The following is a 24,670-nucleotide window of genomic DNA, read 5'->3' as shown; positions in this document are numbered from 1 at the left end:
TTTCTACTTTATTATAAATTAAAATCTAAATTGTTTTACCTTTGAAACAAGAAGTGAAATAATTTCTTTAACAGTTTCTTCAACCAAGTCATCTATTTTTGAATGGTACTGTTGCTGTTTTTCAAAAGATAAAGAAGCATTAGTATGTATATGAACACACACTTTTGTCATAAGTCATAAATGGTACAAAGCTGATAACCCTGCCAGATCAGATTTACTTAAAATTATCATTTTGAACATCAGAAGAACAAACCCTTGAAAACGATCCACCCAATCAACACTTTCTTACATTCTGTGTTGAAAATTTTCCCATGTACACTGTTGAGTTAAGCAGCTAATGGGGTTATTATTTAGATGAATTGAGTTCTTATTCTTATTCAGGCGAAGGAATGTGAAGGATACTTTTTGTCTTCTCCTATATAATTAAGGTGGCCATGTATTTTTTTCTAAAGGGTTGGTTTAGCTGGAGAAGCAAAAAGACTAGAATAAGATTTAATTAATACAGCATTTCATGTCTGACAACTCTCATTCATAAGTTATTTTAAATGTCCTGCAGGAATAAAACGAGCTTCAATTGTTCACCCTAAAAGAGCCTTTCTGTTAGCACAGTGAGCTGCAGTTTATACAAATCTTACAATATGCTCAAGCAAGGGCAAAATTAAAATTTCATCAACAAAGCAGAATAGATGGTAACAAATTAATAGGCCATAAAAGGCATAATAAAACAGACTTCATTCTCAATAGTCTTTTTCTTTTTCATAAAGAAGGTGCCTTTAAGTAAATGCTTTTAAAATAAATCTGAAAGACTTTTTAGATAATACTACAGAGTTCCCTCCTGAAATTAACAGGAACTAGGGATCCCATTCTGTCAAGGAGGCACATCAATTTAAACAGTAATTCTTCCTTAGAAACATTTATCTGACAGTAAAGATTGTCCCCAGTAGCCACTTCACAGAAAATGTGACTTGTAAAGACTAACCCTATCTTCATAGTTCAAGGCTACTTGGAACAGCTAACAGCATAATGCTCAGAGTAAAAGTACTGAGGTCAGTACAAACATTAGCCTAACTTAGCAGCTGCCAGCTGAATAGTTTTCAGAGTTTTTAAAGGCTATTTTTCACCTGTCTCAGAGTTGCCATACAAATCAAAACATTAAATCTGAGCTGTTTAATATATTTAGGAATGATTTTCTAAACGGTACACCTACTAAACTTGCATTCAAATTAAGAGAAAATAAAACTATGAAATGTGTTTACCCATGCATGTGTATCTGTTCCACATACTAACTACTGTTCTTAATGTGTGTTAAGTTTTGGTTTTAACTTCTTCGCAAAAGTTTAAGAACACTTGGAAAACATGAATACAGGTCTCAGACAAATATGAGCCAACAATTCGGAAGAGCAAAAGAAAGTAATAAATACATTAAAGAACTTTCCATAGTTCCATATATAACTGATTCTAACCATATTAATGCCTTGACCAAGATCTGCTAAGGACATAAATGATCCAAAAACTGTCTGCGACATTGTGGTTTACAGAGTCTTCAGAAGACAATGATTTCTTAGTCTCTAAAAACAATAAATTATTATATTACCACAGATGTATGTCAAAACCATACATATTCCTATAATCTGTGAAAAATCACTGTGGTCCCTCCCATAAAGCATCTGCAAATTTACCCCAACCACACATTAAATTCATGGATCTATGTATAAGCTAAAATCAGTTCCTACATTTTTGCTTTTTTATTATTATTTTTTCTATCATCACAGGGAAAATATGATTTTGTGTCAATGGAATATAATCTGTAAGTAACTTCACTATGTGACCAAGGAAAAGCTTCCAAAACTGATTTTTTTTAGAAATAAGATTTGACTTTTTAAACCTGAATTTCATTCATTTTTTTTTCCAAGATTTATTTTGCAAACCATGAGATCAGAAATTCTTTTAACCCACTCCTCTCCAGTGCCAACTTCCATCAAAACAGTCACCCCTGACAAAACAAATTTTCAGATCCTCATGGAAGATTATTTGACTCCAGATGATAGGCTTTAGGAAGATTACAAATATTGTAGAATTAGGAAGATTACAAATATTGTAGAATTCAAGATAAAATTGTAAGAGCTAACAAGGTAGTATGCACAATCCCAAAATCAGCACCCAAAGGACTCCAGCTTTTCTACTTCTGCCAAGCTTACTCTGTGAGAGCAGACAAATCCTCACCCCTTTTCCAAATACATTTGTGGATAGTTGTGCCCTTATATTCCTCTGCTGGCTGATGTGATCATGGTCCATGTGGAGTCTGAACCTAGACATGTCAGCTCCCACAGCTGAATGGTTTGAATGCATGATGTGCATGATGTCTTTCAGTGTGATCCCAAAGTCCCTGAAGGATCTTGGGATAATGCAGAATCTAGTTCCGGCTTTCCAGCTGCCCTTGAGTAACTCTCAGTAAAATATGAACAGCTGCAGCTATAGGAGGTACATTGGACAAAACCATGCTTAGCTGCAAAGTGTCATGGGACATAAGCCAAAATGACTTTCTAGCTGGTCTTCAAAATTTGTCTCTATGTTCCTAGTAACAGGCCCAGTACTGATATTTGAAAGGGGACAAAGTATTTTAGTGCCTTTGGACAACTGTACTTTTGGGAACAGAAGAGTTCGTTCCTAAATCCTATGGTGATCAGCTGAGAATGGTAACTTGCTCAGTACGGCAATCTGTTCTGTTCCCTCACTATCCCAATATTGGAGTTGACTTTTTTAATTACTTTTTTTTTTTAACAAAAGAATAAAAAAAAAGCTTTTCAATATTTTTTTTTGCTTGTTTTAAGGTTGGATGGCTCTGAAAATAAATTGCACGTGACCATCTGAACCAAAAGGGTTACTGCCAACATATTGGCATATTGGCAACTACCTGCATATTAAATTTCTTCTGCACTTTTGCTATCAAATCAGCTATAAACCTCTACAATTTATGCAGTTAAATGAGCCTTTGAATTTTATGAACCAAAATAGCTTTAGAAACAAAGCCTATCAAATCAAAGTCCACCAAAGTCCACTTTTCCTTGTGTTTTTTTTTTTCCTTTTTTTTTTTTTTCCCTATCAATATCCACAGCACTAGCTGTGGCATATTCCACTGAAATGGCACATTACTCCTTTTTCCCCAAAAAGAAAAGTAGTGTCTCCTTTTATGAGCATGACAAGGAGGCTGGAACTCTGAAACAACTGAAATATTTCTGTGTCCATTCTGCTATGAGCACTGAAAAGTACAGACCAATGGCATTTACTCCATTCATACTACCCAGTTACACAAAACAACAAATAAACACCTGCTTATATGTAACTACTTGTCTATCTAAGAGGGCCCAGAAATACATTCTGCTTGAGTCTTGCCTCCAGCAACATTTCCTGTGTGATTGTGTGTCTACCATAATCAAAAACATGAATGTTACTAAAATACTGCAGCATCTAGATTGTAAAGTTAATAGGCTTCAAATTATTTATCCCAAATAACAAAGGCTGAAAAATCTCTGGATGAATGAATGTTGTGTGACAAAAAAGGTCTCCCTTACTGCTGCTTATTCATTTGATTCAGGATACATGGGCTGTTGGCTTCTGATTCAGAAAAGAAGGATGTGGGATACTGTTCAGCATGCAACTACTCCAAAATTTATGAAATTACATTCACTGAAACTAAGAAGCTGAACAGGCAACTGTTTGGAAAATAGCAGCAACTGGTATGTTACTTAGCTGTGTGTGTCACTGTACCCTTCCGCTGTGCCCCATGAATTGCCATTCTGCTGGCTATGAAGAAAGCTGTGGGCACCACAGCTGGCTATGAAGAAGGCTACAGGGACCACAGTTAATCTGAGAAAAGGCAATTCTCCTTTGGACGTTGCTTCTCAAACCCTCTTAAGGCGTCTGCCAACCAATGAAGAAGGTATCCAGCCTCTTTGAACACAATGTACTGGTTGTGGCTGTATCCAAATAACGCTATGCTTCTCTTAGCTTTTAAAATGATATGAAAAAGGGAAGGAGTGGAGTCTTTCTCAATGGCAGACTTGGGGATTCTTTCTAAGAATGGACTTACCTGGAGGACATTTGGGAATATGCTGAGCACTAAATGAAGTAACATAGGAAAACTAGGAGACTCAATCAAACTTAAACTCTAAACTCAGGGTGCTGTCACTGGTGACCACGACCAGAATGCCCTAATGATAGAGTAAGTAACAATTCCCTCCTATCTGACAACAAAGGGTGAAAACTTCTGCAGCTGACTCTAACTGAACAAATTATACAACTGCTTATAGCTCTGCATATTGACTGAAAAGATCATGCTGTATTCAAAGAGATGTTTAAGTCTATCCATTTAATGAAATAACACCTTCCATCACCTGGAGAGTAAGTTCTAGGAATTGTCATATGGATATTCAGTGTTGAGTTTTAGATGAATGAAAAGCCCTTTAATATATTTGTTTTTTACTCAGGCCTAATGGTAACCTTTTCTTGACTGGCGTAAAGCACCAAATCAGAGATCAAAACGAAGAGGCCAAGTAGGAGTAATTGGAAATGCCAGAGCTCCTATAGAGGAGCCAGAAATGCAACTGTCTATGTCATGAAATGCTCTTCTGCCTTCTTTGGCAGATGGACAGATTCCCAAATTATTTCACCCAAGAAATCTTCAAGCATTTCAAGCAACTATGATATCAACTACAAGAGACTGAAAAGCCTATTTTTTATTATTATTCTGAAACAGCCTTGTGAATGGAAGAAACTCAAAGTTCATGAGAAAGAAAGTTTCCACATTGCCTGATAATTTCTGGTACCTGAAGAATTTGAGATTCTTTTGGTTAATTAGATGAACGGGGATGACGATTTCTCTGGGGACTTTGAAATAAGTATATATTTTATCACAGGTTAAAAAAAAAAAAAAAAAAGCGCACTGGAAGCATTTGGAGTCATGGTCAGACCTAGCAGAGAATAAGGGCTGTATTTCTGTTTGGAGGTTGACAGAGCTTGAAATGAATGATGGAGCTTGAAAATCTACAGAAAGAGGAGATTTCAGAAGAGAATATGGTGAGGGTCTGCAGTCCAAAAGGTATCTGTGAATGCTGAACTTTGTTTCTGAGGGGGACAGGCTGAAAATGCAGGAGATACAATGCAGAGCAGGTGAAGGGGATGGTGTGATTGCAGAAAATGAGGCTATAGCATCTCTCTGCAGGTCTTTATGGTGGCATTGGTATTGCTCTTTCCTCAAGAAGGGCATGCACACATGTGCAGGTTACTGCTCAGACACTAAGTAAAAGATGAACCAGGCAGCAACATCTATGGTGAACAGTTGCTAGTTGTGGTTAAATTCTGATGAGCATGAAACAAGTTGTTGGGTGCTATTTTGCTTCACCGAGAGGCGCAAGAGTCTCTTTACTTTGTAATGCAGTAAAATATGACACTCTTCTTCTGAAAAGAAGAGTGAAGAATTCATCTGGAACAACCTTAAGAGGATGAATGAGGAAAGTAGAATTTAGAAGCTGATGATCTAGCAAGGTCAGTCTGTAAGGGAATTTCTAGGGCTAGGTTAGCAAACAACAACAACAAAATCACCACTATTTCCCCTTAAAATAAAAAATGGCAGTTAATAACCAAAGAAAAAATGTAGGCTAAAAAACAATGAAAAAACACTTACCCATTGACTAGCAAACTGGTTCATGTCACAGAAAACCAAAAGGAAAAATAAAGATGACAAGGTAGAACAGGGAAATGATGAATGTCTCATTGAATTGGAAAAAAAAAAAAAAAAAAAAAAAGACAATTACATTGAATACACTAACTCAAAAAGATGAATCAATAAAATGAAAAGCACAGTACAGAAATGGGAAAATCAACATAAACAATATGACCAAACAACCTAATGTAAACCTGTCCAAAGCAGACATTTTTTTGTTGCCAAGTTCTGACAAATATTTTTACCATCTCTCCAAAACAAGATTACACTAATGCATTAGTACTAATGCATAGCAAGAACAGTTTTAATTTTATGCTGGTAATCTCACTAGTGTACACAGTAAGCCCTTTTTCACTTTGCGTATTATTCCTGCTGAGAGTGACAAAATGGGAAGTACAGTAGTCAGTGAAGCCTGTATTTCCTTCAAAAATACATCAGTGCTTCAGCTGTGGAGAATCTACAAACCCAGTAGCAGACGACTACCAAAATGGTCTCTGACATTGGAAATCAAATAAAAAATCCCATTAAATTAGCTGATTATTTCTTTCCTCTATTTTCAGCATGTTCACAGACATGAATACTAAGTGTATGAGCCAATTAAAACAAATCTTACTCAATTAAAACCTGGCTGCAAAGGACAATGTTTTGGCTCTATTTTACTATTACAAAAGAGTCCTGAAGAGGGCTGATGATCTGCTGTAATTTAAGAGAAATTCCCAGAGTGGCTGTGAATCAAGAAATCCTCTGATTGTCTACAGACTTACAGGTCACAGCAAATAAATTACGGAAGCACTCTGTGTCTTCTCTGGTGGAGGATGAGGGGTAGTGTCTTGAGTGATGCTTCTAAGGAGCAGTCTATGCAAGCTCTTGTACAGAGTGCTACATGACACCTTTCAGTTGATTTGAAATTAATCTACTAAAGACAGTCCATGGAGTGAGACATTTCGGATTAACTGAACATAGGAATTAAGCATACAAAATTTCACTTACCTCTTGCCCTCCATCCAAAATGCAGAGTTTAGCTGTCTGTTTTTTGGCATCAACTAAGACATTAAACATTGTACACAGAGAAGAAGGAATACGCAAGTCTGTTGATTTGTTTGTCTTTTGCAGCTTGAGTTCAAATGCAATTCTTGTTCTGTTTATTAAAACACGATTCATAAAATGAGTCTCTCTGAGAATTTTGAACAACCAATACAGAAATGTATAAACCTTACTAAACATGTGTACTTAACGATATACATGCACGTGAGGAGATTTTAGAAATGAAATTCTGTAAATGCAGAATATCCACCCATTCAATAAACAATTGTGTTGATGGTAATCTCAAGGTTCTTCACTGCTTCAGCTAATGCATTTGAATAATAAAAGTATTATCTTCTTGCCAACTAGACAACAATATGCTTCCTTGTATGGTGACTAAGAATGATTTAAAGCAATGAAAATACCTAACATTTTCCATCTCTTCTATGTTAAAATGTAGTTTACCATAACAAGTACTTGCTTCTAAGAAATATAATTCAAAAATCCTCCTTTATTAGAAAAGGGAATCTCATCAAAAGAGTTTATTATTAAGCAAATATGAATATTTATATTGAAACATAAGATATATCATGAGATTCATAATAAAAAAAAACCTATTCTTACACCAGTACAAATAAGGAGTGATGTCAATAAAATAAATGCTAATAGTTCAGAATACATAAATATAAAAATGTTTTATTTCAACCCTTATTTGTAAATGTGCATAGCAGAAATTGACACAGTATTTTACAAAATGGGAACAGGTATTCCAGTATCAAAGGTTTTCTTCTTCTTTAGCCCTCCATATTAGTGTTCTAAATTTTCTGTTTGAGACTGTTGAATTGTCTACAAACTTTTTTTTTTTTTTTTACTTTTTCCTCATTCTGTTATTTTATTTGTTCTCAATCAGTATTTTCATGTGTTTGGACTAAATTTTCCCTATGTATGTGGAATCATGGCTTCTGAGGCACCTAATAAGAGATCCCTGTAAATTTTCTATACATACAGATATTTATTCTAAATTCAATGACATTTACTGAAAACTATGGCAGAGATCTTTTCAGATCACCTATGAATAACTTAGAAGAATATACCCACAATTATAACATGCAGGTTAAGAAAACAAACAAGCAAACAAACAAAACAAAACAAAAACAACATTATGTTTTCTGTATAATTTCCTGACACTTAATGATATAAAACTTAGTTTTAGTTGGATGGTTCATAGATGCTCTTCCTTTCTTACATGAAATGCTGTATCCTCTTTAGTTTTCAATATCTTTCTTAGAGGTAGTACTCTAAAATGATAAATGAACTAGTATCATTAACTGAAAGTAAAGACTAACATCATAATGGAGAATTGAAATGTATATATATATTTTTTTTTTCAGCAGAATTCTGAAATTTGTTAGCATTTGCCAAAAATATGGAATGGAAACAAGATGTGATTCATTGACTTCCAAGGGACCGCTCACATATGTAGAAATTCTCCTTGTTGTTTTGCAGATTTTGTCAAATTGCTGGTTGTCATGTACTGGGAAATACATGTCATGATCCCTTTCTACTTGCCCTGATTCCTGTGATCTTTCCCTATACGTCTGCTGCTGATCATTGCAGGAAACAGGATTCTGGTACTGATGTACATCTGTGCACCAGTATAACTGTTCCTATGTTAATTTTCAAATCTCTCCCCATTTTCAATTGGTCATTTCAACTGTACCTTTTAACGCAGGCTTCTATCATGTCAGTTGCCATGAGTTTAAGTCTCTGTTCTAAATGGTGGGCAAATTCTGGTTCTGGCCAGTGAAGATCAAAAACAAACATCTGTAGAGCATCCAGTTTCCAAAAAAGATCTTCTGATGTAGCTGAGCCATTTCTATAAGAAACAAAACAAAACAAAATCCCCAAGAGACAGAAGATAAATGTATGGGTGTCTATCCCATTTGTCACAAAATTATCTAGGACAATAAGTTTTCCTTATCACCACCCCATCTTCCTCCTTCATTTCACTGTATCTCATCGTACAGTTGCTCTTATTCTGAGGATGTAAAAATGGTAATGGGAAATTTAAAATAATTCCAACTTTAAGATGAGAAATATGGCAGGTTAAGGGAGGCTAGGTGGGATGATGGGGAACATGGAGAAATGATGCAGCCCAAATTTCAGATCAAGACTGGAAAAATTAAGGATAAATGAATATTAATTTGTTAGGACCTTTTAAAATGGTTAAGATTTTGCATACGTTTTCTTTCTTTCATAACTCAGGTAAATAAACCTGCCAAAGAAACGAAGACACTAGTAGTAATATCGTAGAAAAAATATCCAGACAAACAGTCCCTTGATAAATACTCATTAATTTAAACAGAGTGAATAACATCAGATCTCAGTGGAAAAAAAAAAAAAAAAAAAAAAAAAAACAGAAACCATTCAAAGAAATTTGTGCACAAACAAAACAGGGGATTAATATGGCTCTGTATCACCTCAGATCGTCCATGTTCTCAAGTTCTTCTTCTGCCCTGAACCAAGCGCTAAATTTTGAGACATTTACTTGTAAAACACGGGAACTTAAGGATAATCTTAGCAGTAAGTATGGTTACACTTCCACTGTCAATGTGAATTAACTAATATTCTCACAATGTCTTGTATTTTAAAGCCTTAGGGAATCACAATACTACACAGAACAGCATTCCAGGATATTAGTGACACAAACAACAATAAGTGCCTGGCAGTCTTAATTCAGATTCAAATAGCTTAAATGTATCACGACTGTAATTTTCTTTCTTCTACCTCATGGCAAAAAAACACAATTGCCAAAGCGTAAAGTGACCCCAGCTCTCATGGAAAGAGACAGTGAGTGCTGAGAGTGTTGAGGACTGGGGAGAGTCAGGTTAAAAAATAAGCAATCAAAATGAAAAGCAGAAAAGACCTCTAATATCTCAGCAGCACTAACACCAGGCCACACTAGGCAAGCCGTGACAGCAAGTAGTAATGTGAAGCATGGCCTGAAGCACTGCACATGCTCAGGGCTTAGGAGAGGTGGCAGGGATGCAGCAGGAGCACTACTTTGGTCCTACAGCACCCCACCATCTTCCAGATCCACACAGCCATCCCTTTTCCTCTCTGTCTTCATGCTACCACTACTTCAGAGCCATCGATGTCTTCTGCTGTGCTGTCTCAGTGCCACAAAGGACAGCCAGGCCAGGAGGAGAGGGGAGCCAGGGAGAAGCTGGGAGCACTGATACCCTGCCTAAGGAAAAGGTTGGGCCCAAGTGACTGACTTAAATGTCAAATGTTTTGATGTCTTCACTACGCACAGGAGGATATTCCACAGTTTCAAACAGGCCTCGCATATTACCATGTGTATTTTCCCCACTTATTTTTAACAGTAATTGCTAATTTTACATTGTACTGTTCTCCTGAAAGAAAGCAGCAGAAACAGGAAAAAGGCCCAGGAGACAGCTAAGATTACAGTCTGCACAGGGATGTTACCTCTTAAGGTTAGAGCTGAGTGGGGAGTGCTTTTATACACCACAATGTTTAATTAAGAAATATCAATAACAAACCACCAAAACTCCTCAAAAAGTCTACAATTCTGTTGGACTGTTTCTTAAGTTACATCACATCAAATACTGAAGATTTCATTATATCTGCATTGTACACCGTCAGTGAGTAAAGCTGTAGATGTTATATTATGTGCAATATTTGATTTGAAAATGATGGAGTCAATTTTTGAGACAGATGGGGTAAAAGAAGATGAATTATATAGTGACAGAACTGGGGGCAATGCCAGTCGATATTACAGTTGATAAGAGCACATTTTCCAGAAAACAAAGAATACTTTCTCAAGAAACAGAACTACTCTTTTTCATCACCAGATCATACAATTTTATCATTTTTTATCCCTCCATAATTTCTTCTTTTTATCCTAATGGAATTCCAAATGAAATTCTTTAAGACTCAGGAGGACTCATGTGCTCTCAATAACATCAATGTATTCTTATGCACGTTCACTCCCTGGTAGCCACTTAATTTGGTTTTATTATACTACCAAGTAAAGTGTCAAATTATAATAAATGTGGTAATAGACACAGGTTCATGAAACGCTAATTCATTCTGTCAGAACCACTAATTCATTCATTCTCTTCTCACAGGATTTTGATGTTCCATTCTTCAATATTTTATTCAGCATCGTCCAATGACATTTGAATTTGACTACTGTATTATACTAAACAGATGGGGAAGGAAAATGAAGTGCTACAACATAAACTATTCTTTCCTAGTTCACACATCTAGGCACAAATATCTAATTTGTTTGCTTGCTGCTGCAGAGAACAGTGATTTCAAACAACTTGTTACTGCTGTTTGTACCAGATACTTGCTTTATTTGGACTTTAAGATTTTTTTTTCTGGGCCTTCTTGTGTAAAAGCATTGCAAATAATATTAATTGTCAACACATGCCTCAATGATGGTGATTTTATGAATTATTGCAATTATATATTTTTAATTTTATTACTGAATTATAACCCGTTTGTGTTTTGTGGGGAGTGTTACAAAACATGGCACCAGTTCTATGTTCTTTATGAGCCCACAGTTTCAGAGCTCCAGCTCTACTATCTCCCATGAATATGTATATTCAAGGCTCAGAAAGTCAACTGAGAATTCTTTCAACAGAAAAGGATTTTCAGTAATTACAGAATCAATGGCAATTGCACCAACTCTCTACTTTTCATCAGTAGGTGAGGGGAAAGACCGGAGTAGAGCTTTGCCACAGCAAGTAACAGCTTGTGTGTGGTCCCTCAAAGACATTAGGGTCAGCTACCTCTCAGTTCCTCCTACTTAGTCCAAGACTGAGGCAATTTCAGGCTTAAGCGAACAAAACATTTTTCTTAATTCTTCTTTCTTCTTAAATGAAGCTATTTTGGAAGAAATTAAATATGGCCCATAGCATTCATTCATCTACCAGAATGCTCAATAGGAGCTTGCTATACTTGCCTTGAATTCAAAACTCCATATTCCACTGGAAGGGACCACCTCAGCTAAGTTTCACTACTCTGTCAGTCTTACTTATGGCTATATTTTTAACTACCCATCCCTACAAACACAAACGATTGCCACCTTCCACTTTCCCACAGGCAAGCACTATGACAGGAACAAATGTGGCACTACAGATGTAACCCCCCAAAACAGTGCTGAAATGTGCCCCAATGACTTATTCAGCATGCACAAACACACAGAGAGGTCCAGCAAGAGAGCCCATATCCAGACCACATCCTTGCGTGTGACAGTCAGAGCATTGTGACTGCTCCCTCTGCCACTCAATACAGCTGGGCCATAGCAGGAAGAACATTTCCTTTGGATTTGTGTGCTCTGGCTGGTAGAAGAGACAGGAGTGTCCTGCTGCAAGCATGTATCTTATCCCACGCTTCACCAGCCTCAGGATTCACTGAACCTGATGCTCTATGCTGACATAAGATATCAACAGATAACCTCAGGTCCGTACTTACTATATTTTTAGTCAGTGAATCTATGCCACACCTGCACTGAAAATAATAATAATATACAAATGAAATCTAAAGAATTAAAATCACCCACAAATCTAATTTAAAAGCCAGGTCCAGAAGAAGTAGAGAAATGAAATTTAAAATAATGAAGTGGAACAGAAGTGCAATTTAATGTAATGTATTTGAATTAATGAATAATTAAGAAATGCCTCATTCTGTTTAATTAGAAGCTTTTACAGAATATTCAGACTTTTAGGAGATTATCTTTAGCCAAATGCAACAGCAATTCACAGTGCTCTGTACGTCTAGCCAAGGTGTCCTGTGAGTTATCTTCTCCAGAGACCAATCAAGAGAAACAGACTACTACACAGAACACTTTCCTCTTTTCATCTCTTTCCAATGCCCAATAATAAAACATTAAGCTAAAACAACTGGAAATGAAGTAATGATCTTCTTAAGAGCTGTTACAAGTAGTATAAATTTCCTGCTGCAAAACATACGATTAAGGAAAAAAAAGTTAACTAAAAGTGATAAACAATATTCTCTAGTGTTCAAATTAATGTAATTCAAATTAATGTAATGTCTTAATGTTCAAAAGGATTTGAGCAATTTTTAAGTGATACAGAGGAAAATATTGTAACATTTATCAATAATATACACAAAGAAATGCCTAACTATATATTTTCATGTCTTTCTATTCAGCAAAATTTCTTAGGCATGTTATCAGCTCTGTTGAATATGAACAGACTTGAGAGTGTGGACTTAAGAGCTCTTATGAATACAAACTCATAATCATATACTAAGGCTTATATATTAGTAAAGCTTGGAGAATATGAAAAATCTTCCTACTACAACTGCAATAGACATGAGACTTTGCAAACATTTAAAAATAACTCAGTTTACTTGCAGACTTTTTTTGTCTCAGTTTTCTTGCCTGTAATTCTTCATTGCGTAATTCAATTTAATAATGATTAACTGGCTAAAATCATCACTTTCAAAGAGAGAGAAGTCCAGCAAAACATAGTGACATACTTAGTCATCTTCTTGCCAAAGCTTCAGCCGTGAGGCCTGGAGGAGGGAGAACAGTGGACGGGGAGAGAAGGACTTGGGGGTGTCAGTTGGAGCCACCTGCAACCACTGACAAAGGAGATCCCTGGCTCATGAATTTAGGTGCTTCCATTGACTCTGTACAATACGCCACCCTAGCCCATTTAAGGTGGGTGTTCCTCATAATGAAAGGGAAAGCTCACAGGAAACAGGGGTTAGAGAACAGGAACTTGGTTACTTCCCATTGGAGAATTTAACTAGAAAGAGGGACCTCTGTTTTTCCTGAGAAGACTTGGGTGGGAGCAGTAGGGAAATAAACACTACTCCGTTCTTTCATGTAATAACGAAAAAAAAAAAAACAAAAAAAAACACTTCCAATGCTGAACCTGAGACGCTGTAACCAGCAGGAAAGAAGAAACTCATTAGCTTGAGAGGAAGAACAACTGGCTTACAATGCCTTCACTCAAACTGGTTTTGTTTTTTTGATTCAAATAAAATATATGGCCATTTTGAGACGTTTCCTGGCTCTTCAGTCGGATGCAGGTATGCTGATTCTTAAAATACTACCTGAATTATACAGTATTACAAAGATAACTTAATACTACCTAAAATCTTGAAAGTAAATGTACACCTCCTTCCTAAAATAGAACTTCAAGGCTCTACTTTTTGGGGAAAAAGAAGGTGAAGAGTTGCCTACAACAGATCCAGTGCCTTGGCAGACCTTTTCTTCTGGCATGCTGCAAGGGGCAGCTGAAAGGGGATGATGGCCTTTCGGAGGCCATGTGCAGACCCCACGCCTGGAACAGCACTCGTCCCCACTTCTCCTGAGAAGCTGCAGAGCTACTGCAAGTGCTTGCAGCTCACGTGAACCTCAGTGCTCACTAATGCTTTCAAAACCTCACCAGTTAGTTTATGATGTTATTCATACTTTCCCATATACACCACATACCTTAATTCTAGAAGATGTGCAAGGGGGAGGTGCCAATGGCTGAGTTTCATGGCACTCAGATTTTCACAATATTTTCTAGGTATTTATTGCTACACCAAAGCCTTAATTTAGAAGAGATCTACCAGTATAATCCTCCAACCAGACTCCATACTTATTATTTATTAATTATTATTATACTTATTATTACATACGTATTAATTACTGGGGCTGCTAGAATACAGACTGTAAGAAGACCACATCTAGAGTTATAACAACTCTGAAAGCTATTCTTAAAAAAACAAAAACAAAAACAAGTAACCCTTGAAAGGGCAGGAATAACTAGACAAAGGTCAGTTAGACAGAGTAGCAGAAGACCAAATAGTTTGTACTCAAAACTGAAATGACTTGCTTAAGCACATCAGGAGAAATCTAGAATTATTTATAGGAAACACAAAAGGCACCAAAGGCAAGGATTAAAAGGGTTTTTTTCGACTTTTAGAGGAATTAGCAGCAGAAAAACAATCATAATACTCAACAGACAACTGCCAGACATCTGGCAGAGCACAAACTATCAACTCTCACAGCAATGGATCTGAGTATTTCTTAGGAGTGTCTAACTCCGTCACAAAACTTGAGAAAACAATAGTTAGTCTGAAATTATATTATCAGGCTTTGTGTGTTAAATATATGTTTGTCGAAGTCATTCACATTCATATTATAATACAACTTGAGCTAAAACAATGTTCTTCTTGAGCCTTCCTCAAATATATAGGAAGGTGTCCACACACAGAGAATTCTGGCCTGTAACTATGGAAGCACTCCTGCAGAACAGGGCATGGCATGTCTGCTCTCTCTCTCCCCCACCCTGTCTCTAAAGAAAAGAACACAAGTGTCGGGAAAAAAATAAAATACATATATATATTTGAAATAGACAAATAAATAGATATACTTATGTTCTGGGTACTGATTAACCTTCACTATTTCCCTGTAGTATGGATATTTATTCTATAAATGTTTTCAGAACCAATTTATACATACCATGACTTAATCAAACCCAAGCAAGAATATGACAGGCTGCCTCACTTTATGATCTAAAATAAAGTATTCAAGAAGTTCCAAACTGCTTATTAATTGAGAAGAGTAGTTAAGTTGCTTAGGGTATAAAACACTACTATGACAGACCTTTGCCAAGTTGATTTTGTAAGTTATCAAGTTTAAGACTGCTACATTTTAATGCACTAGAAAGCACAACTAACTAACAGTCCATGCTTGGCTCACTCCCAAGAAACAATAATTTCCAACTAAGGTATCATAAACACCATGCAATCCAAATACAGCTGCACAGAGCACTAGCAAGGCCATGCAGAGCTGACATACAGTCAGAAGGTTATTGAAGAATACACACGTGGAGTCATACATAGAAGTCATCCAGGTTGGTGTAGTAAAGCTAGGCATTTGTGGAAGATTAAGAGGCAAACTTGGCACTTTTGGAAGAGCTACATTAGGAAGACTGTTGCTGATGCTCCTGTGAAGAAATAGACAATGTAGGAATACAATAAAAAAATAGAATATTTAGAGGACAATAGGGGAGAACACCTGATTAGAGAGAAAGCTATATACAAAGCAGGTGTTTTGTATAGATCTTGTAGAAAGCACTTACTTGACAGGTTGCCATGATTCTTGTTCAAGACCTCTGTGAATGGACTGGGCAATTGATGATTCCATGAGATCAATGTAGCGGATGACCATAGGAACAAAAATTTCCTGCAAGTGCTTGTGAAACTTTCCATTGCACAAAAATGCTTTAAAAAGAAACAAAACACAAACAAAAATGTCACGCCTTCCCCTAATTTATTTTCCTATAGGAAAGAATATCTCTTAAAATGTGTTAGAACATAAAAGCATTTTAAGAACAAGTACATATAGTGTCACACAGCTTGTATAGGAAGCACTGTTCATAAAATATATATATATAAAAAAAAAAGAAGTTCTTCATGAAGACTCTGCAGCACATTTTTCAATGTCACTGTTAAGAAAACCAGGCACATACCTAACTGTTTTGTCGAGCCAGAACACTTTTTCATCTTCTTAAAATACACCTCACTAAATACAAGCCTTAGAAATTTTGTTCAATACTTAGGCAACAAGACAGAACCAAGAGAAAAGAAAAAAAAGTATCTGAATATAATTCAATTATTTTTATTCTCCTTATATCAAGGATAACAGAGGTTACAATAAACCATTCCAGCTTCAATATGCTATGTGCGAAAATATAAAGATATACGGCCTTTCCTTCGAAGAGCTTACAGGAAAAAGGCAATATGTGACATAAGAGTGTTTGGGGGATTAAGAACAGTTTACCCATTTGCTCTGTGCCCTCAGGAACCAGCGAAGTCCTGAATCACTGCCTGTACCTACATGCAACATGTCTTAGTATGCCTATGTATCTCAAGGCCTGTTCAGCATGCCAGCGCCCACCACTATTTAAAGCACACCAACTATTTAAAGGAAATGCTGAAAACTAGTTGCTTAAAATGCTTAGGGAAGCTGATGACATATAACACTGTTAGAGGTTTTCTCTTGCTTTTTGAAAGAAACAGAGATGACTGGTGGGGGATTCTATAAGCATGAAGCATTTCTCAAGAGAAGTAAAGCTACTACAAGAAGCAGAAAATTACCTGCTTCACAGACGGGATTTACTACATGAAAAACAGTATGCAGAGTGTAAACTGAAGAGGCTCTAAACCTAAAAATAAGTTTGCCATCACCACTGCTCATCCTGATAGCCCTTAAAATGCTCTTTAACAAAGCCTTACCCTCATTGCATCTATGTCCTACCGCACCAAGGCAGTATATCAGTTTCATGTTTTGAATGTCTGTGTTCACCCTTGAATCTAGTACTATTATTAGGACCCATAAGGATATTCCCATGTGTCATGTAGGCAAGCTGAGCCACAGGGAGACATTTTCATGGTGTTGGTAGCCCTTATTTTCTCCCACACTTTTTCTGCTGTTTTAAATTATCCTGTGCCTTCCTTCAGCTTTATCTTCAGCTCAGTGTGCTTCAGGCTTGGGTGCACTCACGCTTTATGTCTCAAGACACCAAACTTTTCAAATGGAAAGGCAATGGGAGCAGCTACTGTCTCTAGGGAAGGCATTTGTATCCTTCCTTTATGGCTTCTGTGTTTCTCCTCCAACCTATTCCTGCTGCCAGACTTCTCATTTGGCATGGAGGGGTTCCTCAACTGCATTTTGAGAAGGCTTCCTCCACTTCCTATGAATTAAAAGGCTAGATCACGGGGCTCATAACCAGGGAATACATCTCAGGAATCTATAAAACCTTCTTGTTCTACCACTAGTACAACTCCATGTATAACATATAAAAATAATTTCTGCAACTTCCAGAAACTCCTTTATCTTCCATTTATGAATGATGTTCACCACAGTCTAAATCTGGGAGAGACGGAAACTATGGAGAAAACATGCCATCAGGTTTCAGTTCCCCACTGCTACCTGCATTGCAAGGAAACACAATGTCAACATTCAGCATGTCTGGACACTAATTTTTTTTTTTGTAATAATTATTTTAAAAAATGAAGTCAAGGACTATTTTGTTTAAAATATCCTTGCAATGATGGGAAATTATGTATTAATCAATTTTACCTAAAGAGAGAAGATTGGTAAGATAAACTCCCTCTGTATTTGGCCACCTGCCTCTCTCTTGCTAAGAATTTCAATATTTTTAGCTAATTTCAACCATATTAGACATGGGGGTGGAGATCTCCAGAATATGAAGTTTCATGAAAACAGGCAGCTATGTAGCAGACAGAGATTATTAGGGTTTCCACTGAGAAAAAGGCAGCAGCATAAGCTTGTCTCTTATTAAACACCTGAGAATCCACCCTAGAGAGCACCTATGGGCCCATTACAAACATGCTCCATTATTTACACTGCTCATAGAACTACTTGCTAACTAGCTAGTTCTGGCATAATTAATTGTGTATCAGGCACTCCAAACAGTGTTATTTTTATTTTCTTATATTTATATATCTTAAAATTGCAGCATCTGTGACCAACAATAACAACAACCTAGAAGAATTTGGATATTAACAGAAAGACGTGGAAGCTTGCCCACATGCCGCGTTTCACAGTAAACAGTGGATGAGCACTGCCTTTGAGAAACAAAAGGTGGCTAGTAGCAAGCTACATATAAGGCTGATTTTTCAAGGCTACTTTGAGCTTAAAAACAACAAGAAGAATACAACCGTGTCAATTAAGTCAATATTGCTGCTTTATAGCGAATCAGTTCAGCGCTGGCATTAATCAGGCAATCACAGCTACTTGAAGGGATGAGCTTGTAGTTTACTGTTTTCTGAACACACCGCTGAAATGCTCTGCTACCAGACCTACTCAGGGAATTACAGTAATAGAGCCTCATGGGCAGGAGGGCAATTCTTGTTATTCAGAAGTCAGAATGAAATTTAAAGAAGTCACAGGCAATAAAAGCTGTTCAACTTAGAAAGCTGAATCATTTTCCTAACATCCTGACATCAACCTTTACAGGGAAATGAAACTATCTAAACTGATGCCAAGCTGCCTCCTTCGACTGTGCCGCCAAGTAGATCCCTCTGTATGTGGGCACACACACACAAGCGGTGTTGCGGATCAACAACTCTGTGAGCATTCTGTTTTCCTAGGGTTGAGGACATGGCAGATCCAATTTACCTATCTGGCGATCTTTGACAAGGATTACTGCAGGGCAGGGAAAAAAACTCAGAGTGCAGGGGTAAGTGACAGAGCTGAGTATCATCATCAGACTCATGGTACTCTACCCTATGATTAGAATTGATCTTACCAAAAGGTACCACCTGTGCATCAAAGCAGATGGGAAACAAGAGATCCTTGAGGAAATGCCACACTTCAAATCCCTCAACTACCACTTGTCTTCAAAGCTATGTAGCTTAATTCTCCATTGTCTTGTCAATATAGATGCCCCACATGCTCTTCATATGAGCCATCTCATATTCACACAAACAACAACAAAATGAAAGCCTATGCCAGGGCAAGGTAACGTGTACACAGAATTAATGGAAAATGTATTGCAGGAACAGAAACATCCCACAGAAAAAAAAATCTTGAAATACAGTATAATATTATTCAACCTTTATTTATTAGGTGGCTGAAATATATTAAAACATGACATGAGAAGACCAGAGGTGAAAAGTATAGCGTAATGGTGCAGCACTGGAATTAGGTTTCTCCTGTAACAGGAGGAAAAGAATCTACTTTTCTGATGTACCTCAGAAGCTTTGGGGCTTGTTTTCATTTTAAGCAAAGCTTGGGAGTTACCCTGGAGTCAGCTTAGTAAGCTGTCCTCAAGAGCTTCTGCAGAATCAAGGGAAGGGAAGAATGACACTGGTTATCACAAGTCTCTCTACTAGTGGCAAAATTAGCACTTTGGCAGACAGTCTATAATCATCCTGCTCTCTATAGGATTCTCAGGAAGGCAACACTTGGATTTCCTGGCACATTTTTAAATCCAAGTTAAAAATAGTAAATTTCAAGAAAGAAGTTTCCTTGGAGCTCCATGTTCTATTTATAGCAGTTGAAAGTCATCCAATACCCTGAAAGAAGAAAGATGGTATTTCCATGTATTTCTTGTTTATAGTTCATTCTGCCTCCAAAGAGCATTTGTTAATCAGTAACTTAAATTCTGGGAAAAATTGCAAGTGTCTCAGCTTATATACTAATTGATATGTATTTTGCCATTGAAAGTGCATTTTAAAGAGACAATATGTAGGTAAGCTGTAAATTTATTTAAGGAGTAAAATTTTCCATCCCTCTCAGAACTTTGGCAATGAAACTGCAAAGAATTTCATCCTTACAAGACAAAGGGACACAAACAGCTTATTGCCTTTTTTTTTGTGTGTGTGTGTGTGTGTGCCTTAAACTACCATCCAGCCAGATTGTTGCATATTCTGGTAAGCCATTATGCAGTTTGAGTTAGCTTGCGGTACTTGTAACCAAAACATGCAGCTCTAAACTGAAGGGAGGTTATAATTTCAAAGCAGCTCATAACAGGACTGAGCAAAAATCCTAAGTCCCTGATCTGAGAAAAGAGTCCCACTACAATTAATGCAGCATGTAAGGTTTGATGAGAGGTATCTCTGTGGATGTAAAGTTTGCCTTGATTATCTTGAATCCTAATTGTTCTCTATCTCTATTCTGTAGTTTAAGATGGGGGCTATTATGGTACACATAATTTCTAGTACGAAAGTGGTGCAAAGCCTGTAACAAAGAAGGAAGATGGTGCTAGTTTTGAAACTATTTGCCACTATGCTACTACTAACAGAGAAATCCTGTTTTCAATCAATAGTCATGATAATGGCAATGTGTTCCAAGAGGCTAATTCTCAAGTTGTTTTTTTTTTCTAAGTCAGCTTTATCAGACAGGTGTGCCATGGTTGCATTAGAACAGGTACACATGTATTTTGCTGAGTGATATTTGATGGAAAACAAAGATTATGAATTAACTTTATAATACTCCTAGTTTTGACTGATTTGTGCCAATGCTCATCACAAAACACTAATGCGATAATGCTGAGCAACAGCACATAGCAGTGTATCACGTCAGCAAATAACACAGCTAAAGTTCATTGACATTCGAATGGAAAAAAAATTGGGAAGGAGGAGAATATTGAGATGTACAAATTAATAAACCTCTAAAGTAAGCTAAATATAGAAACACTTCATGGAATTATGTACATGCCAGTAAAAGATCTAACACCATCTTAAACCAAGAGGAATTGACATCTGTCTTTCTTGAAGCACTAAAAGAAAAGATTATTCTGAATAATTAAATAACTACAGAAAGTAAATAGCCCTCTAAGGCAGTCCCTTTCATAACGTAATTTACAGGCTCAGTGGAGAAAAAGTAGTCTTCATTACAGAAAATACGATACAGTCCTGGGACAACCATGTCTTTCTTCTACAAATACCCAATTCTGGAAAAAATAATTGCTATCATAGAGAGATATTGGATACTGTTATCTCTGTACAACCTGCAAAGCTTTATACAGTCAGGCACAATTGTGTATGAACAATAGAAACTTTGGAGATCATTAAAATATATATTATAAAAGCAGCTACAGTATTTTTTTCAAACCTTTAGATTTTGAAAATTCACAACAGTTATCTACAATCTATTATCTACCTCCACAGTACATGCCAGTTTGTTATCACTTTTTGTTATTTGTTAGTTCCTGTCACAAAAGCTGAAATATTTTATAAGATAGGAAGATCATACAGCTCCCTCCATTTTTTTAAAGTAGTTCTTCGCTTTGACTTAAAACAACAGAAAAATAATCACTGATGAGCTCTGAACAAACCTCTTCATTTTTGTGGAAGAAGGTCAGAAAAAAATGGAAAAACTTAAAGTGACTCAAAATGGAGACCTCCATAATGGAAATGTGAAGAAAGCTTCAGTCAGGACTTCCTCCTTCTTTTACTTCATGAACAGTAATATACTTTATCGGAAGATGCATTTTCTTCTCATTGTAAAATGAATACTGGCTTTGAGGTATTTGGCTTTAATCACGTATGACATTTTGTATTCTATATACACATTTGATTTATTTGAGTAGTAAAGACTATGCATTTTTGTTCTTGCAAAACTTATATTTTGGTGACATAGTTATAATATAATCATACATAAAAGTTTGTTTTAATGCTGTAAATGTTCGACTGTTTCTTTATCGTTTGGAGTTTGCTCATGTCAGGTTTACGTGAAAGCTGACTCCTGCATTGAAGACTTTGAGCTCATTTAAAGCTCTTGAGATAGAATAACACACAGGTGTCAGTCCTCCAAATTTCACTGAAGATTAACCTAATATGCAATATGGTGACCTAACAGTCCTTTATTTGAAAGAAATCTGAAAAGTAATCTCTGATATAGCTGGAGAGTGAGAATAACCCAGTGGGACTTCCACCTCTTCATTTCCTAATGAGTTTTTTGATAATGAGAGGTGACTTTGCCAGTCACTGTGGGCTCTATTATGGCTAATTTACTCCACTTCACTCTCCTTGTTAATTATTAACACTAGCCTTTTTATCCTCATGAGGCCACATTCCAGTTTTTCCCTTTTTAGATTTTTTTCTAAATCCATCTTTATGTGATAGTTTTCAGGAAAAGGTTTTCATTTAGGGTAAAACCAGAATTATTTATTTCATTTTGGAAGACTGTAAAATTGATTATATAAGCATGGGGAGCTATTTCTAATGGCTTTAACGCACTTGCAAGGTCAAAAGGATGTTAATTAAAGAATAAGTACTGTGGTTATATTTCACTTGGGAATTAGTTCTTGGTAGAATGATCACTTGCCACTTGCTAACATATCCACCGATTAAAAGGTGACTAATTTCCACGGTTGCTTTCCAAGAGTTCTGGGGAAAAGTAGGGTATAATTTTCCAGATGGCTTTCACTTGCCAGAAACTGTCGTTTACTATATCTATTACCATTAGGGAATTACTGAAATTGGTATACAGGTGTGACATTTCATACAGCAGTCATTTTTTTATCGTTCAGGCTTTACAATCTTGCTAATAATTGCTTTGACGTGAAAAAATATTTCCCCAAGTTTTCATAAAATGTCTTTCTCAAGGCTGATTGAATCATTTAGCATTATTATACGTGTAATCTTTTAAGAAAAGAAAAATTAATAGCCTACCAGCATGTAGGCCTTCCCTTCTTTGGATATAAGGACAACCTCTGTTTGTTTCTTTTACCTCTGTCAGCTTGGAACCAATGCACAAAAGAACACAAATGACTCAGGTAGTTAAAACTGGTGCTACAAATCCACCTTTCAGGATTACTGAAAAATATCTCCACAGCTTTCAGAAACCAAAACCTCAGAACATCTAACTTCTCTTTGACCTTTGCACTCCATGAGTATTTAGTACCATTTTAGTATATCATTACAGTCGGAACCATTTTATTATCCAGAAACTAGGCCGGATTAGAGGGTCTCACTATACTGTCAGCATTAGCCATATAAAAAAAAAAGCAATCACTGCTGTTATTTAAAAATGTAGCTGAATATGGAAATAGTGGCAAGCACGTACAACAGAGTAAGGTCACAGAAATTTCCAAAGAAAATCGAATCAGATAAACTGGTCTCCATTCATTCCTCATCCAAGATGGCATTAAATACACTGCTTAGGACTATCTCTTTGCTCCCAAACCAAGTTTTATTCAAATAATGTAGTTTATGGGGAGAATGGTATCCTATGCCATTGTCACTGAAGCCAAGTGAAGGTGCTGAAAACACTGGAAGAGCCATTATGCTTGCAAAGGCGACATGAATTTGCAGATCTGTAGGCCTTAGCTTGGGCTTGAGGGGAGCTTTCAGTAAAGGATGTAGAAGCACCTCTTTGAAGGTGCCCTTCTTATGAGTTTCAACTTCAGAATGGGGCAACAGTCCAGACATGGTAGCTTGTGGCTAGCGTTTCCTAATGCTAACCTCATGCTAACCCCATTGGAGTACTCCTTTCTTTTTCATGCCTAATTCCCACTGTGTGCTGAGTATAGATGTCCGATTTTTAGTCTGGATTTTAGACCTTATGCCACTTAAGACAGCCACTTAAAGTAATGTGGAACCCACTCTGCAGGAGCCTAACTCTTTTACGAGATCTGCCCCAAAATTGCATGATTCCTACACCCTTCTGAGCAGCTTTCTAAATCAAGCTTAAATTACCCACCAGCATGGCACTTCTGTGTAGTTTGTTTGTCCAAAAAGGGATCCAGACCAACCATTTTCAAATATCTTAAATGAAGGGAGACACATTTTCTTTCACTAAGACAACACATGAAAAAAGAAATCATCAACAATATGGCATTTCATGTGTTGCTATGTGTAAGGGTACAGAAACATAATTCATGAAAAGAGACCTCTAAGACTGGATGTTAATGTTCCGACGCTCTGCCCTAGACCATAACCAATGTGGTGCAGTAACAGTGACTCTCAAGAATTCTGTTTAAGATTCAGCTTTAGTTTAGTAGCCCTGTCCACTTGCCCCCTTCCCTCCATGAAAGTAGTCATCTATCGTGTTACAGTGATCTGGACATTTGCTAGTTGCTCCATTTCATGATATGGTGCTGTGCCCAAGAGGTACTATACTGAAATGACCTAGATATTTCAATAAACACTTGGCAGCTAAGGGTAACAATATACAATGATAAATAATAAAGGTTGCAATATGTGTCGCCTTGGAGAAAAGCTCTTGAATACTATTTTCCATTCTTTCAGTCATACAGTTTCCCTACACAGAGCTAAAATTCTTAAAAGCTATTGAACTTCCACAGACATGAAATAGATTTTCCAGGAAGAGTTAAAATTGACTGTCTGTATCTGTAATAATAATAAAAAAATCAAAATTCAGAACAACTTCAA

At 36.6% G+C, this 24,670-nt stretch overlaps 1 protein-coding gene across 1 annotated transcript in view; it reads right to left on the bottom strand.

Annotated features, from left to right (window-relative positions):
- CADPS2 (calcium dependent secretion activator 2) overlaps positions 1-24,670 on the bottom strand; it is a 313,185-nt gene that overhangs the window by 37,356 nt on the left and 251,159 nt on the right. Inside the window, 6 exon segments of the mRNA XM_040549796.1 lie at positions 40-114; positions 5,684-5,698; positions 6,713-6,860; positions 8,466-8,621; positions 15,628-15,747; positions 15,883-16,024. Coding sequence (XP_040405730.1) covers positions 40-114; positions 5,684-5,698; positions 6,713-6,860; positions 8,466-8,621; positions 15,628-15,747; positions 15,883-16,024 — 656 coding nt within the window.

This window comes from Cygnus olor, chromosome 1 (genome assembly GCF_009769625.2).
Source record: "Cygnus olor isolate bCygOlo1 chromosome 1, bCygOlo1.pri.v2, whole genome shotgun sequence".
Taxonomy (NCBI): Eukaryota; Metazoa; Chordata; class Aves; order Anseriformes; family Anatidae; genus Cygnus; species Cygnus olor.
This window is presented reverse-complemented; position numbering and strand designations above follow the sequence as displayed.